The 18,697-nt window shown below is 35.3% G+C and overlaps 1 protein-coding gene across 4 annotated transcripts in view; it reads right to left on the minus strand.

Annotated features, from left to right (window-relative positions):
• Positions 1-18,697, minus strand: part of LOC136031309 (serine/threonine-protein kinase atr-like) — a gene marked incomplete at its 3' end in the record, with an annotated part of 115,048 nt that overhangs the window by 84,493 nt on the left and 11,858 nt on the right. For all 4 annotated transcript variants that reach the window (XM_065710764.1, XM_065710766.1, XM_065710765.1 and 1 more), the window contains 3 exon segments: positions 5,347-5,517; positions 9,399-9,550; positions 13,958-14,128. In XM_065710764.1, the coding sequence (XP_065566836.1) occupies positions 5,347-5,517; positions 9,399-9,550; positions 13,958-14,128 (494 nt within the window).

Consider the following 18,697-nt stretch of genomic DNA (forward strand, 5'->3'; position numbering starts at 1 on the left):
ATTCTTTTCCAAAGTGAAAGTTAAAAAAGAATGAAGAGAACACAGCGTTGATCTTCTTTTTTTTTTTGATGATAAACTTCGGTTTCCCCTCTTATCTGGTACCCATGCACTTAGTTCAATATTGCGTCCTTTATCAGATACCACTATCTTATTTACTTTTTCGCATGCCCTCACATGCTGTCACAACGAATTACAAGAAATACGGAACGCGGTTGCATGAAGTATAACCAATCGGTACTACAACTATATTTCCTGATTAAAAACCCATTATATTCAATTACAGGATCGTAGTTTGCCGTAGAATTAGACAACTTTAGTAGTCATTTTTACAGACATGAGGAAAGAATAAAACGGACACACCAAACACATCCATTCACAAATATGTTGCCCCCGCGAGTTTCCTCTTTTAAATGCCTACGGCCCAGAATGATTTCCGGCAGTTATTGACACTCCGTAAAACAGTTGGTTTGTGGAATTGTGGAAAAAAGAAGCAAGACTTTAAGGCTCACTAGGCAATTGCTTCTAGGGGTGCTATTCGTTGATTCTGCAGCATATTATATTGGAATCCAGCCGCTTAAATACAAGTTACAACCCTGACCGCTAATCCCTGTCGCACTTAACTGAAATCTGATGGATGTAGGCTGCTGAACAATTTCGTCTGAATCCCACCAGCCCACCTAGTAGAGATATTTTGAAAACCCTAAACAATATTTTGAAAATACTATCCCAGTAGATATCAGATCAAGCCCAGACCAAAGAGAGGAACAAGAATTGGTCTACCTGTTGGTCGAGGAGTCCGACCTTCCCATTTCGTAGATCTGCTGATGACAAGAATTTAGTGACCCTATTTACTCCTCCAACGGAGATGTTAAACCGACATTGAATCCTAATAAGCATAACAAGGACATTAAATGCGTTAAGCAAGTTTGGTTGAAGTCTGGGTTATCTCTTTTGATAGATATCCTGATAACTTAAACAGCCCCCATCAACCAATGAAGTCGGATTGCCTCCAAACCTCAAAAAGTCCATAGAGAGAAAATGTTTTTTACGTATATTTTGTTGATATCCAACAACCTCTTCTGGAAGATTTCCTGATGAACAGAGTTTAGAGATCCTCTCCCCCTAAAGAGCCCGAAAGATCGGGCCCAAAAAGACACTATTTGAAAACTAGTTCTCATTCTCCACCAAGTTTACTTGAAGCACAAAGCCGTTTAGCAGATGTTCTGATTACAGGAATTTCTGCCCTCATCACCTTAGTCTTGCACTATGAAATGTCATAATTAGGACATTAACTTCGATTTTCAAGTATCAAAAGCCAGGTAAACTCTTTATTGTATATAGTTCAACCCATGACGAGTATTTTGAGATTCTACCCCCTCCCGCAAGATCAGACTGGGTACGAACCCCAAAAGGCATAGCCAGAATAGTTACTCTTATTTTCTAAAAATTTCAACTGAGTTACAACAAACCCTTTTGCCATAGGTTCTGACGACAAGAATTTAAGAAGAGATCTCCTTCCCCCTTTCACAAAGTTCAGATCCGGTTTCTATCCCCAAAAGACATGCCTAAGACACTAGTTCTTACTTCAAATAAAGGCTGGCTAATATCTCACCACCTTTTCTAGTATGCATCCTGATTGCATGACTTTAGAAATCCCCATGTCCCACACAAGACGGACTGTGTTTGGAGGCCAAATTTTAATGAAAAGGAGCCTTGTATGCAGTTATACAGTTTCTGGCAGTGGAGAGTATTATATAGCTTAATACCTTTCCTTGAAGATGGAGTTGTCTTTGGGAATAAATAAGCCTTGCTTATTTATTTTCACACTTCAACATGGCAACACTGACACAAATATGGCTGTACCCTAAAGAACTCAAAATTTTAAAACAAACAAAACAAAATCCTAGGAAATTGTAGCTGTAAATGAACCTAAGATGCGTCCAGGGGAAGGACAAAAAAAAATATTTTAATTTCATTGGTAGCCTCCTTTAAGGGACCCTTCCAAATTTGCAAAACAAGCGATATTGGCTAGAGACCCAAAATACCACGACTGAGACAATTGGTATTGGTCTCTGTTATGTTTGATTCTGATCCGACCATATCTTCTGCTGTATATACTTATGACACAAATTTAATAGGTTTCTCCACTTTATTGCCTCCCCCGAAAGATAGGATTGGGTTTTGACCCCCTCCCCAAAACAAGACATAACTAATAAGCTAGATCTTGCTTCTAAGCAAATTTGCTCAAGTTCAGATAAAACCTTCTAATAGATATTCTGACAACCTAGGGAGCCCTTTTCCATACAAATTGATCTAACTAGGACCCATACTGTCCCACCAAGTTTTGTCAATGAGTGACATTTCCCCCCAGAAGATTTCTTGATGACTGGAGTTTAGGGATCGAGACCCATTCCCACACACACCTGATCGGACCCTGACCCCCAAGAGGCATAACTAGGACGCTTCAAAATCCAAACGTCGTCACAAAAATTTTCTACTTTTTATCTCTTAGGGTTACCGAGCTAACACCGAAGAAAAATTAGAAAATTAGAAAAATTAGTCTTGGATTTGAAGTAGGTCAGTTCTCTAAATGATTTTAGATTAAATCAGATATTTTGTTTTGAATGTGATAGTAAAGATTTGCAACTTACTTTTTCTCAATTCATTTTCTTCTATATTGTTGAGTTCGCTTAATTTTTCCTTTCTTTCTTCTACTATTTGCGATATCAGTTTTTTTCAGGATTCTTAACTTTTATTCCTAGTTTATTCAGGTATTTCCATGGTGTATCTTTAACTTTTGTTCCCGGTTTATAACAGAATCAAAATACAAAAATCGCTTCCAAAGGCCAGATCACTATTGACCATTATAATTTTTTTTTTATTAATTTTAGAAAAAAATTAATAACAATAATAAAAAAAGACATACAAAGTGGTTTATACAGAATACCTTGTTATTATGAAAATTTTATTAGTCGGGAGAACCCAGCAAAGCTTAGAAAATAGACCCAACAACAAAAATAGCAATAGGGTCTTCCTTAAATTATGATAAAACCATTTATTTTGATTATTTTTATTTTTACCAAGGTATAAGTAAGAATTTCAAATAAATACAATTTTTCCACTTCCAGTATTAAGAAAGTCTTTCCAAATTAAGCCTTTTGTGTTGCCTAATAAAGTGAGGGTTAAACATAAAAAATAAATACAGTATGAAGCTAAATACCCAAGAGATTAACACAGTCTTTGCTACTCCGTTCTCAATCAGTGCAGTTAGTTGTGACTGCACTGTTTAATGAAAGAGATTGAAACAATGGCGCTTTTCGATTGTTAAAAGTAATCTATGCAATATCAAGGTCAGAATTCAGTGTTTTAAGTTGATATGACTTTGACTTGACTTTATTAAAGAAGAAACGATATACATAAATCTTATTCGTAAGGATTTAATACCAAGTTCTGTAGTAAGGGCACCAGCATGTCTCAAACTCAAAACAGTAACAATTTTTAGTTAACAATTTATTTTTATTAACAATTTCAAACTCAAAACCTGTAAACAATTTACGTAACTTTTCAGAAAAAATAAAGAACCTAACTTACTTCCATGGGTAGACCTATAAGAGTTCTTGTAAAATTAGACTTATCCCCATAAATAACAAGGACACCATATTCCTGACCAGACAGAAAACATCCTAGCATCCCCACTATAAACTTCACTAAGCTTCAAGAACATTGGAGTGGTATAGGTTATCAAAGGCTTCTGAAATATCAGCTAAAATAACTAATGCATACTATCTTTTAGTTTCTAAATGCTTCAAAGTGGTACCTACTGTCAATACAAAGCAATTAGCTGTTCTATATTCCAGCCTTAAGCCAAACCGATTTGGAAAAATATTATCTTTAATATGTTTATTTATAAACATTGATTGAATTAGGAGTGAAGCTGGATTGCGGTCTATCCCTTTCAAATCCTTGCTAGCGATTTATAGTCAGGTTGCCAATATGCTGCGGTCTATCCCTATTTATATGGATCATTTCCATGGACTTGGTCTTAATGAGCAGAGCAAAGACTATGCAAGAACACGGAAACAAACGGGGAAATAAGACGTCTCCTAGACATAGATTATGCGATGACTTGAGCATGAAATTAAATTTAGATGAAAATGTTAGCAAAATGAACGAATTTTTGAAGGTTTCGTGCTTTCAGGGTGCAAGAGTAGGTTTGAAAATTAATGTTAAGAAGACTATGTCGCTAAGATTAGGAATAAGTGAAGGTGAAGAAATAATGTTGGTTAACAAGAAGACCGATCAAATGGACAGATTCACTTACATCGATAGTGCTATTAGTAAAGACAATGGGTGCAATGAAGATATCAAAAGTAGAATAGCCATGGCCCAGGGTGTTTTTTTTTACAGTTGAATTTTTTTTTGAAAATATAACAGTTCAAAATAGGGATGAAACCTTTTAATCGACAGTGAACAGGAATAAAAATTTAACTGGATATTTCGAACACATATACAGCGTTCATCATCAGCAGTAAAACTTTAACTGGATATTTTGAACACATATACAGTGTTCATCATCAGCAGTAAAACTTTTGATGATATTTCGAACACATATAGAGTGTTCATCATTAGGTTCTGAAACGTGGGCGCTCCGAAAGACGGAGGAGGATTTATTAGGTGTTTTGCTTAGAAAATGTCTATGGTTTTTTATGGGAACCCGTTTGAATAACAATATTTCAAATACTAGGCTCTGCAAAGAATGTGGTTCAATCCTGCTCTCTAGGGCTATAATGAGAGAAAGGTTGAAATGGCTAGGACACGTTCTTCGAATGAAGGATGCAAAATTGCCTAAGATCGTCTTTGTCAGCCAAACATCTATGGCCAAACGAACCAGGTCATCCCAGAATAAGATGGAAGGAGGTCGTAAAGAAATATTTAAGGGAAATCGGAACTTCCTCGGTGGGTGTAAAAAGGGAGACTTTGAGCTGATGGGGACTGAGGAAGAGCGTGAGTAGCTGTGTTGGCCTCATTCGGATTGGTACTGTCGTGAGTTGTTAGTAGTAGTAGTATTTCCTTTATTAATTATTATTATATGATCAGTGAGCTTGGTCTTTCTAAAGTCAAACGATATAGCTTCTTAGATATCATTTGCCTAGGACTGTTACATTGTCATGTGTATTTCTGAAACCTTTATTTGAAGATTGTTTTCCAAACATTTTCGTAATTATCTAAAACAGGCTGTCCACGTAATTTTCTATAGTGATAGGTTTTCATATGTTCTTTCTATTCACCCTCATCACCAATTCCAGTTCAGCGTAGTTAAGTTATATAAAAAATGTGCAATCTTACCTTAATTTGCCGGGAAATTTGTGTTCTTGTTAATGTCGCACAAACAAACTGCAATGCTGTTGGAAACACTTCTAAATTGCTCTCACTTATCTGTTGTAGAGCAGTGCGAAAAACTTCATCAATAAGTTGCGGACTATTCATCGATACATCCCGAATAAAAGGGAGCAAGGTCTGTTAACATAGAAAAAAAAATCATAGAAAAAGGAGAAGCAATATCAAGTAAAGCAATGCACCATCTTCCTTTCTATTAAGGGCTGGAGAGGTTAGAATCTATTCCTTTCCTCCAGGATTGGTTAACTTTGACCAAATACCTAGAACTCAAAATTCTATATTACTTTCTCAAGAAACATTTAAGAAGAAAATTCACATTTTGAAAATAAAAGACGGTTTTATGTTTGCTAGAAATTTATCAAACTCAAAACAAAATTCCTTTCCAAAAATATAGATAAATCAACTATATGTGGTAAAATTCTAGTTAATTGACTTCTTGCTATCTCAGAAAGGGTTTAGGTTAGGAAAACGAAGCTTTCAGGGATGAATCTACAGACTAAGTATGTCCCAGGAAGGTATTTTGAAGAAACTACCTCCACTCCTTCTCCCTCTAGAGGTGCCCTGACCTTTGATACCTTTAAAAATATGTGTGTTATAAAAGTGAAACCTTGCAAAATAGATCTTCTGCTTAATTGAAATACAACAAAATTGTTTTCAGCTTCATAACTTTGCTCAATTCCATTTTATAAGGTTTTAAAGATGTGCAAATACATTTCCTAAATTTTGAAAAAAAACCTTGATATGGCTCAAAATTCTACTCAAATAACAGGAATTGCATTTTCAGAACTAAAGGCGGAGAAAAAGCAACTAGAAACTGAAAATTAAGGTAAAATGTTGTTTTGTCAAAATTTCAATAAGTATGGACCTGTCATGTAGGCACATTTCAGGGCCCTCTAGAGGGAGAAGGAGTGGAGGTGGATACTTTAAAATACCTTCCCAGGACATACTTTAGCCTGTAGACCCATCCCTGAAAGTTTTATTTTCTTAACCTAAACCCTTTCCGAGATAGCAAGAAGTCAATTAACTAGAATTTTACCCTTTATATCTTTGAATCCGTGAATGAGGAACATCCGAAGTCTCCCACAAAATACAAAAATGATCTTGAGTAAGTGAGAGCCTAGAGATCCAGTCACAAAATTTTTCTTGTTTTACAACTTCTTAGTCCAACTTCATTAAGGAATACCCCTGTTTAACAACCAATAGAAGAAGGCATTTGGGACTTGATTCCGTCTTTTTATGACACCAAAAGATTTGGACGATCAGTACAAATAATGCTTTATAAATGTCAGCTTCATCAATAGCAAAAAATTCCTAGGTTTTCAGAAAAAAATGAAACCGAGTCCAAAAGAGAAAAATCGAGGATTCGTTTTCACTATAAATTCAATATCTCTGGGGCGAGGAAATACCTTACCTCTAAAGTGGTTCTCAAATATAGAATTCTAATTCATCTTATGAGTAAGATGTACAAATGCACTGAATTAAAATTAGTACTGACGATCAGTATTAATTATGTTTTATAAATACTAGCTTCAGTCCCTGAGTTAGTACTGAATAAGCACTGACGATCAGTACTAATTATTTTTATAAATGCTAGCTTCAGTCCCTGAGTTAGACTGAATTAGTACTGACGATCAGTACTATTTATGTTTTATAAATACTAGTTTTAGTCCCTGAGTTAGTACTGAATTAGTACTGACAATCAGTACTAATTATGTTTTATAAATGCCAGCTTCAGTCCCTGAGTTAAACAGAATTAGTACTGACGATCAGTACTAATTATGTTTTATAAATACTAGCTTCAGTCCCTGAGTTAGTACTGAATAAGCACTGACGATCAGTACTAATTATGTTTTATAAATGCTAGCTTCAGTCCCTGAGTTAGACTGAATTAGTACTGACGATCAGTACTATTTATGTTTTATAAATACTAGTTTTAGTCCCTGAGTTAGTACTGAATTAGTACTGACAATCAGTACTAATTATGTTTTATAAATGCCAGCTTCAGTCCCTGAGTTAAACAGAATTAGTACTGATGATCAGTACTAATTATGTTTTATAAATACTAGCTTCAGTCCCTGAGTTAGTACTGAATAAGCACTGACGATCAGTACTAATTATGTTTTATAAATGCTAGCTTCAGTCCCTGAGTTAGACTGAATTAGTACTGACTATCAGTCCTAATTATGTTTTATAAATGTTAGCTTCAGTCCCAAACGCTGCAGAAGAGAAAAACCGAGGATTTGTTTTCTCTATAAATTCAATATCTCTGGGCCAAGGAAACGCTTTAGCTCTAAAGTGGTTTTCAAATAAGTAATTCTAATTCCTCTTATGAGTAAGGTGCACAAATGCACTGAATTAAAACAAAAATACAAAGCTGACTAAAATTACTAAAATAAAAGAATCTTGATATATAAATAACTTAGTCCAATATACTATTTATTGATAATCTAAGATGAATCTCACTAAAAGCGATTCATCAAATAATATGATGCTCCCAGCTTGACAGCATCATATACGTTTTTTGACAGTTATGCAGCTAAAATAGATTGATTATTCAGGGGAAAAGGATAGGTTGCACTGATCGATAGAATCATTTCTTCATAAACACAGATATCGTTTGGATTATAGTTAACTGCCATATAGTTGGACAGTAGTGGGATTATAGTTATAATTTTTACAGTAACATTCGTAATTAAATTTTCTTTTTAAGATAACAACATAAATAAGAAACCTTCTATTGTATTCAGTTAAGGAGCAAATAAACGCAACGGGGATGAGTCCATTTATTTAGCCAGGGAAACCAGCTGCAAAGTCTGAATATTTCAACCACATATACAGCGGTCGTCATCAGAAGAAATACTAAAGTATTAAAATTCAAACGGACATATTTATATAAAACAAAATAATTAAGTTCCAGTTCATTCACTAGATGTTTTTTCTTAGAAAGTTCAACAAACGGAGGTCATTTAAAGTCTTGAGATGTAAATTTTCTTCTTTAATCTTGCCTAAATATAAAATGAATTTCTAGTGAATTTAGTTTCAATTTTAATGCTTTAGTATTTCTACTGATGACGATCGCTGTACATGTGACCGAAATATCTAGACTTTTGTACCTAAAACGTTCATTTGCTCGTCATAAAAAGGCAGTGTAGTCTGGGAAAAGGATACCTAGTTTAAGGTATTACGTCAAAAATGCAATTAAGGAACATATTTTTTCATTATTAATTTTAAATTATTTTTAAGTAATAAATCACGGTTTTATTCAGGGATGAGGTGGAATGGCTCCATGACATTTTTAACACGGGAAAAATCTAAGAACACGAAAATTGAGATTAATATTATTATTAATAATATTATTATTATTTAATAATAATAAAAGCAACCCACTATTTGCAAGAATTAATTATTTTACAATTATTTTGTCTGAGAAATCGGTTACAATTCGATTAATTTTAATTAAAAATACATAGGTCTAATCAGCAGTAATTTTGAAACTGATGCATTAACAGGGCGCATCCTTGAAAACAAGGAACATAATATTTTAAGGATTTGATAAATAAATAGTAGATCCACTGAATAAAAACCTCAGGGCATCGAAGCCTCTACGCTGGCGATCCGGCTGAGTAAGAGCGATAAGTCAAAATTAAGTCAAGCATCGAAGATTGTTCACGAGCTAGATACAAGAGAGAGGATTCCTATGTGTAAATAGAACATTATATCGGTCAGCAAACACTAGAATCCATTATGAAGTATTTTAGGATTTTGAATTAGTTACATCATTCAAAGCTACCGTAGCATTGCTTTGTAGCAACTGGGAACCGATCAGATGCCTAATCTTCGATCAACAGCTATAAATAACAGGAACTTAGATATCCGTAAGGAGATCAGATATTCGCCTATAAAATAGACATTGAAAGTGGACTTACATCCTGCTTTATTCGTCAGGCAAGCTAATTTCAACTGTGACATCTAACCAAACAGATATAAGATCCTGTACTTACCTTAGAACAGCATTTTCGAAGATTATCACATGATTCTATTGAATCAACGTTCAATTTTTGCTCCCCGTCTTTTAAATTAACAAGATTACAAACAGAAAGCGTTGTTTTCAAAGCAGGATCCTCTAAAAACTCATTGGCAGCAGTATTTAATCCTGAAATATAAAAGAATTAAATTCAGCAATCGGTGGAAGATGTGGGAGAGAGAAAAGCCCACTAATCCAAGAAGTATATTTTCATTTTATCCTTATTTAACCATTTCGCCGATTTCCAAATTTCCAATACATCTATACACTTGACTACAAATAAAGCGACACTAACTTGCAAACACTAATAGTTTTATGTTTGAAATTGCTTGTAGATAAACATCTAATATGCCTTCAGTACAAGTACAAATTTAAACTCATTAGAGCATCTCCAGGTCCGTGGGGATATTTTCGTCAGCCGGATTTTTTGTACGGTCTGAAAAATAGTGACAGCCATTTGGGGCAGCAGAGTGCAGTCCCATTTTGCTTCAGACTAGCGCAAAGTGCTACGAAAGCTTTTCAAAAACTTCCGGCAGCATATCAAGAGGTGCATTTTAAAGGGTCGTGGTTTTCAGGTGGATTAAAAACGGCAAATCGATGGAAGGTGAATTGGGGTCGATTATCTCGGGGTCTCCACTTGCCTTCAAATGCCTCATAAAATTCGTAGACTATTTGAACTACCGTTATTCCATGCCTATCTACCTTACTTTGGCCCTAGAATGGATGATATATTATCTGTCAACAACTGACATGGCATCACTTAAACAATTCTGAAAAAGACTTGTGCCAGCTTTGCCTCTCACTCAGACTATCTGTCTTGGATTTTTTTCAATTAGCCATGGCTCTAAACTTTTTCATCACAATCTACCAACTTGACTATGTCTTTTGGACATTGTCAGTCATATATCTTTCAAAATCTTTCATTTGGGGTCTCCAATTGCCTTCAAATGGCTCATATAACTCATAGACTACTTGAATTACCCTTATCTACAATAGCTATCTACCTTATTTTCTGCCCTAGGATAGATGGAAGATAGACTATCTATCAACAAGTGAAATGACATCATTTCGATACAATTCTGAAAAAGGCTTACGCCAGCTTTGCCTCTAGCTTAGACTATCTGCCTTGGCTTTTTCACCAATTAGCCCTGGCTTTCAACTTTTTCATCACAATCCACCAAGCTGATTTTAATGCAATAAATGATTCAGAGATGACAAAAATCAGTGTAAAACGGTTTTGAAAGAAATGTCACAAGAACGGCATGACTGAACTACAGATTAATCATGCCTGTAAAAACAGTTATCTGTAAAATACAGACGACTCAACTTTATGGAGCATATAGAAAATGATCGTTTTTCTTGGAACAAGTCATTATTGGCGCCGAGTCTGGTATTCTCAAGATCCCGAAACAAAGCATCAAAGCCGAGAATGGGTCTTAGACAAAGGATTAAAAGCCCCGGGGTGCTGTGGCTTTTTTCTGTTTCTATGATTACAAATCTGCTTCGAAGTACTATATTTTGATTTTTTTTTTTTTTTTTATGTAATTGCCATAGATGTAGAACGGAAAACTATATACCTTGTTCATATCATACATAGTTATTTTGGAGCAAAATTAATTCAAAGAAAAACCAGTTCTGGCTTTATCCAGGTGGAAAGAAGATAGAGGGTGATTACGCTACTTAACCGGATATTTTTTTTTTCGTGCCCAAGTGAAATCGGATATCTGGCATTAACGTTAGCATGTAATCCACGTATTGTTCTTTGTCCCTATAGACACTTTACGAAACACCTGCGAAGTCTTCTATATCGGTTCAAAACGAAATTTATCCCTTTTTAAACAAATCGTCAACACTTGATGCAATATTTAAAGTTTGTCTACTACAGAGCCTTTGGAACGATGCAATCGAATATAAAAATAATAATAAAAAGGACCAAGTTTCACAGAAACTGTACTGTAACCATAGAAAACATCATTTCCGTTTCAGAGAAATGGCAGGATGGCCTCGCCAATCAAATAGAAACGGCAAGAAAAGCACAGGTTGAGTAAAAGCAGGAAAAATGAAGCCAACTGTTTAAACTGTAATATTTTTCTGAGGCCAACAGCTTCTAATTCAAGATAAAAAGAATCTTGCTAAATTTCCGCACGAAAACAAATTTCCGTCATAGTAATGGGAAATTCACACCCTTCTGCGACTGACAGTAAAACCTGCTGACGATGCCTTCTTTCGAGAGATCTTTCGGTGGTCGCGAATACAATACATGTTTTCTCAATGATTCTTAATGGTCTGACTGTCGCGTTTGGAGAATTTCTCCAGGAATTCATTGCCAAAAAAGTAAACACAAGCCTTTGATTTTTGATGCTTACTGACGAAACTGTAGATACTTCAATATATATTTGTTTCCACTAAACCTCCAATAGAAATCTTCAATTAAAATGTCATTGGTTTGGTGCCAGTTACCAATTTAACCGGAAAAGGTGTCTCTTCACCAATGCATCAGTTTCTTGAAAGCCTATGGCTTAATCTGAAAATCATGGTTGGTCAAGACTAAGATGAAGCAGCAGCAATAAGCATCCATTGAGTGCTTCTCCATTCAAGAACCCGGAATCTTTAGCAAAAAGTGAACGAACTCCTACTGGATACGCAAAAGCAGAGACCCTGCGAAACAAGATGACTCAAGCACCATGATTCAGCTACATGCTTTCTTTATATCTATCGACCAGTTTTATGCTCTTTTATAGAGCTTGAGGAAAATAGCAACTAGGAAATCTAAAAAAGCATCGCAGTAGCCGGATGGAATGAGTTGATTCCAGTTTATGATATGCCTCCATGTGGTAATAAATGTCTTTTCTGCCTGACACTTCTCTTGCATAAGACTCGTCAGTCTGTCAACTTCACTGTGGCTGCCATTTGCAAACACACAAAAACTGTATATTATAGAACAGCCTAATAGCAAAATTTTCTTCCACTGCTTTTGCTACTATTTTTGAGGAAGCTCAATGTTTGACCTCGAATCGAGTAATCATCTCGATTACTAGAGATGAATCATCAAAGAATAAGAGGTGGAAAGACTATGGATCCGAACGATCCTGATCTATTCGCTCACTACAAAGCCTCTCTAGTTATTCCTATTCTAGATCGCTTCATGCCACAACTGAAAGAACGTTTTGAACTTCTCCAGAAAGTGTTGTCACATTTTAGTATTCTTATACCTTCTAAAATTGTTTTGGTTGATCATTAGACCATAAAATTCGAGTATTTGCTTGAGTTATATGGTAATTTCCTGCCAATCGCAGACTGCTTGAAACAAAAGGTTGAGCTTTGGTACAGCAAATTCAACTTTCCGATCACACACAATCTGTTTTGTGCTCTGTATTATCTTAAGAAATGTGACTCGAAGTTTTTCCAAATCTTTCTATTTTTATGATGTGGTCAGTAACTACTGTTACTCCATGAAAGAAGTTTCTCCACGCTCTATAAGGCTAAATACTTGGCTAAGAAGTTCAACTGGAAAAGAAAAGCTAACAGCTTGAATCTTGTTCTTCAAAAAAGGAACCAATACATACACAAATTTGTCAAGCATGAACAATTCAAGCAATTATACAAATAAGTATTCAAACAATTATTCTACTGTAATAATTGAGAAAAGACTAATTATAATAATCTAAAATATAACCAATTACATAAGCGGTAGAATAGGATGAATACTCATGGATCGATCTGAAATAGAACACGTCTCTAACCCCCCCTATTTGTTCTATATTCTATTTTTTTTAATGTTTCACTCTAAGTTCCCGTTTCCTTTTGTATATTTCAGGCTCAAGTTGTCCTCCCATAATTGCTGTCACTATATAATTCCTTTACCTACGTGAATATTCCCAATTACAAAATTCGCAAAATTTTCTCCAAAAGACAAATTATGACTTGTTTTTCTAGAGGAAAAAGGACACGCTGCTGATTCATCCAATTATTTGGAAATATATACAACACTGAGGAACATAAGTAATGCCTTTTTTCCTCATAGGTTTTATCTCTTTTTTTCTGTTTATGTATCTTGGTTTTGACCTTTGTCTTTAGGGTATATTTTAAAAGTTTACTCACTAAATTTTACGCATGTAGTTGATTGGGAAAGACAAATTCGGCTAAAATACGAAAAGTTTTTTCTGTAAATAATGAAACAATTTCTTGAATTCATACTTAATAGTCAAACCTTTTCTTAGATAAACATTTTGGATAATCTTTGACTTTTCAAGTTAAAAACAATTCTTCTTAGTAATTTGTCAATATAAAGTTTCTATAGTAATCTAAACCTACTATAATGTTCGGTTTTTGGAGCTGACTAACTGTCAATCCATAACATTAGCTTCATTTGAATAAATATTGTGTTTTTCAGATTTTCACATTATACATACTTCGCAGCAAACAAATATACTCGTAGATGATAGTTTCAAACATAGTATTATAAGGGGATGCTACAATATACAATGATACGCTTGAAGTAACCTTATTTTTGTCTGATTTGTATGGTAAACGTACTTTGTAGCAAACAGATATACTCGTAGATAATAGTTTCAAACACCGGAGTTGACCTTATTTGAACAAGTTGCAGAATCCCAATTTGTATCTGTATTGAAAACTCAGCAACTTCTCGCCAAAGAGGAACTGTTGTAACCTCGACCAACTCTGCCAGAATCCAAAGTGTGTGTTCTATAAAATAAAAAAAAAATATATAAAAAACAAAGAAGCAAAAACCAAAAGTACTTTTAAAATTAGGGGGAGAATACGAGGCTTATTTTCATGAGGTTCTCTAGGTATATATGATATCTAGTCAGTCAAAGTCTTCCAGACACCTTTCTTTATTTTTCTACGACTTTAAAGTAACAGCTTGCGCGTTAGAGGCCAGGAAAATAAAAACTAGGGTTGATTTTTTTAATCATAATGAAATGGGAGGGGTTGAGTTAATATACAATTCGTTTAAAATCTAGTAATATAGTGGCCATCAAAATTCTAGTTGTCATACTGCTGAAGAACAAGAACTAAGAGCTCATATGGCACTTGCGACGAGGCAAGAAGAGCTAAGAGCCAAGAGCTCATATGATATGAGCTCTAACAGAATTCTAAGAATCAATGGATTGATTTAACCAAATCGCCAAATCACTGAACCCCTCCCCCCTACTCTCCCAAAGACAGCAAATCCAGTACGGTTACGTCAATCACGTATCAAGGACATTTGCTTATTCTATCCACCAAGCTTCATCCCGATTCCTCCACTCCGTGTGTTTTCCAAGATTTCCCCCTCCAACTCCCCCTAATGTCGAAAGATCTGATCGGGATTTGAAATAAGAGCTCTGAGACATGAATTCCTTCTAAATATCAAATTTAATTAAGATCCAATCACCTATTGGTGAGATCAAAATACCCCAATTTTCACGTTTTCCAAGAACTCCGGTTTCCCCCTCCAACACCCCCACTGTCACAGGATCTGTTCGAATTTAAAATTGAAGCTTTAAAGCACAAGATCCTTCTAAATATCAAATTCCATTAAGATCTGGTCACCCTTTCATAAGTTACAAATACCTCAATTTTCAAAATTACCCCCCCCCCCCACTCCACCAAAGAGAGCAGATCCGGTCCTGTTATGTCAATCACGTATCTTAGACAGGTTTTTTTTCTTCCCATCCAGTTTCATCCTGATCTCTCCGCTTTAAGTATTTTCTAAGATGTTGGTCCCCCCCCACCCAACTGCCCCCTCCAATGACGCTGGATCCAGTTGAGAATTAAAATAAGAGATCTGAGTTACGAGGTCCTTCTAAAAATAAAGTTTTATGAAGATCCGATCACTCCTTGGCAAGTTAAAAATACGTAATTTTTTCAAATTTTTCAGAATTACCCCCCCCCCCCCCCCCAATAGAGCGTATCCGTTCCAATCATATAAATAACGTACCTAAGACTTCTGCTTATTTTTCACACCAAGTTTCATCCTGATCCCTCCAATCTAAGCGTTTTCCATGATTTTAGGTTCCCCCACCCCAAACTCCCCCCAATGTCACCAGATCCGGTCAGGATTTAAAATAGGACCTCTGAGACACAATATCATTTTAAATGTCACATTTCATTGAGATCCGATCGCCCGTTCGTAAGTTAAAAATACCTCATTCCTTCCAATTTTCAGAATTATTCCCCCCCCCCCCTCAACTACCCCAAAGAGAGCGAATCCGTTCCAGTTATGTCAATCATGTATCTAGGACTTGTGTTTATTTTTCCCACCAAGTTCCATCCCGATCCCTCCACTCTAAGTGTTTTCCAAGATTTTAGGTTTCCCCCTCCCAAATCCCCCCCAATGTCACCAGACCCGGTCGGGATTTAGAATAACAGCTCTGAGACACGATATCCTTCCAAAAATCAAATTTCATGGAGAGATCTGATCAACCGTTCGTAAGTTAGAAATACTTCTATTTTTCTATTTTTCCGAATTAACGGGCCCCCCGCTCCCTCCCAGATATGATAAACGACTATTTCTAATTTAATCTGGTCCGATCCCTGATATGCCTGCCAAGTTTCATCGTCCTAGCTTACCAGGAAGTGCCTAAAGTAGCAAAACCGGGACCGACAGACAGACCGACAGAATTTGCGATTGCTATATGTCACTTGGTTAATACCAAGTGCCATAAAAAACCTCACAAAAAATAACCGAAAACAATGAAGCCTGGAACAAAGAAAAAATATTAGGACAGAATAGATTTTTCGTACAAAGCCAGCCAACGAGGTATTACTCTTAAGAAAACGCATTACAAAGGTAGCATACATTGAAAGGAGCCCTCTACCGACATTCATTATACCAACAAAAGTATACAACAAATAATAGAACAATGTAAGAGCCAAGCAGCAAATCAAGATGACAAATTCAATCCTAATCAGAATGAACATACTATGATTGACTCGGTAAAGAACCAAGTGCCTCCCATGTATTACATGATACCTATATTTCCCCCTACCACTTCGTATAGAGAAGGTGATCGTAAAAACTTGGAAGGGGGCTCATTTGTTTGGATATTGAAATTTATGGTGTCCACTTTTATAAGCTAGAGCGATTGGAGGACAACCAGTTCCTATTCACACTTCCAGAAAGTATATACTAGAAAGTTTTTTGTTTTTTTTTTATCGAATTAAAACTTGCAACTTGCATCTTTAAGTCCTTGGGCTTTTGAAACTTTGAAAGACTTGAAACTTGCATCCATAAGCTCCTGGACCAACAGGTCCTGAACAGACAAAGAAAAGATTGGGAACACGAAACCACCAAAAATGGACCGAAAATGTTTTGCAAGGGAGTTGCAGTCCCAACCCTATAAGTGGTAATCTCTGTACGTTTTCACGTTTATCATGATGATTTTTTCTCTTTGATTTAGGTTTCATTTATTCATTAATAGTAATTCGGTTTCGTTAATTTAACTAGCCTATGTCTATTTATTTTCGCTCGTTTTCGGTTCCAAGTTCTTTACTTTTCTTAGGATTTTTTTTTTAAGATTCTGTTTCTTTTACATTAAAATTAAAAGAAAAAAACGAAGCTTTTCTTACGGAAAGAAAGAACGAACTCGAAACTTCAAAAGTGCAGATCACGAAGATAGCTACAAAACTGGCTTAAATAAACTGACTCATCATATTTTCCAATATCTGAAAAATCTAAAAATTAGCGCTTAACTGAAAATATAAAACCAGCTAAAAAAAGGATGTTCTGTTTGAAGCCTGTAGAAAATAAAAGATGGGCATTTACCGACCAAGACATCGATAACTTTGAACGAACAATTATAATTCTCTTTTTTTTTTAAGTCTAACAACCTTAGTTTTCAGTAAAGCCCAGTTTGTAGAATCTAAAACTTACTGTAAAATACTACAAGTCACTTAATTTGAGCTAGTACTGTAAATATCTTGCGTAATCTGCAAAGCAATAATTTTTTTTTGGTTTACTGCTTATTCCTTCCTTAAGGAAATTTTGATTTCTTAAATGGATTTTACTCATTTGTACTATATCTAAAATACACAAAGAACATTACAAAAAGATTTTTGTTTAATTTAGACAATGGAACTAAAGAATTCAATAAGATATTTTGTTAGAATAGACACTAAATATTTACCTTCCTTAAACTTTTCCATAAGATAGGTGCCATTTTGACAAATAACTAAAAAATCCGGCAGATATATTGTCCCCGGTATCTTTAAGAACTTAAACATGATAATTTTCAATTATTTTCAAGAAAATGAAAATAATAAAAAATATATTCTCCCTAGACAGTTTTTTTCAAACAAGTTTTTTAGTTTTCGCTCACAATGAGACATGGAGGGAGATTGTTCAAGTCAGAAACCTCCAGTCAAGGGTTTTATACCATGGACATTATATTGGTGTTCTTACTCTGCTACTTAGGCTTTCCACTCCAGAAGGTGCGACATCACACTTCATGATGGAGTTAATTTTGTAGAAAGGTTTAGCAGCTTATAACTCAGTCATTAAAGATTCCTCTGAACTCTTTCTGTAGCCTGCTAGCTTTAGCAAAACCGATAGAATTAAAAATTTCGAGCCCAATAACTCTTAGTTGAGGGTTTTAAACCCTTACAAATCCATCGGTTATCCATCAACTATTGACAATTGATCAAAAACCTTAGCATTCCTATCATTATTAACTGACGATTTACATATAGACATGAAACTCACTGTATCATTCATATCATATTCTAGAGCTGTTTTTCAGAATTAAGGGGCTCAAAACCTTCCATATATGGTTTAGACAACGAGTAATCGACTGCCTCATTAAGAAATTGCATTCCAAGGCATTTCCATCCACCTTGGGCAAAATTGAATGTTTTTGGACCCAAGATAGCTGAGCACGCCACTTCGCTGTGGTTTTTCAAGGTGGGAGAGCTCAAAACCCCCAATTTATGGGTTAAGAACACGAAAAACTGATTAGATATCTTAAAATCTCCATTCTCCAGTATTTTGACCCTTTTGGCAAACACCACTGCTTTGTGGTGCAGTCTGCTGTGGTTAAATCTCTTTTGTTGTTTAAAAAAAGGCGCTACGTATTCTGATTTCCTTTTAGATGAACCTAGGTTCAATTTTCAACGACCAATGGTTCAATACAATCACTCTTGGGACGATAAAAAGAAAGAAAAAAAGACACATGAGTGCATCCCATGCAAAAAGTTAGTTTTCCTTGCTTTTCAAGATGGGGGAACTGTAATTCTCCTGTACAGGGTTTTCCATAATGCCAATTCCAATGGTGT

The sequence above is a fragment of the Artemia franciscana genome, chromosome 9, assembly GCF_032884065.1.
Source record: "Artemia franciscana chromosome 9, ASM3288406v1, whole genome shotgun sequence".
In the NCBI taxonomy this organism is placed as follows: Eukaryota; Metazoa; Arthropoda; class Branchiopoda; order Anostraca; family Artemiidae; genus Artemia; species Artemia franciscana.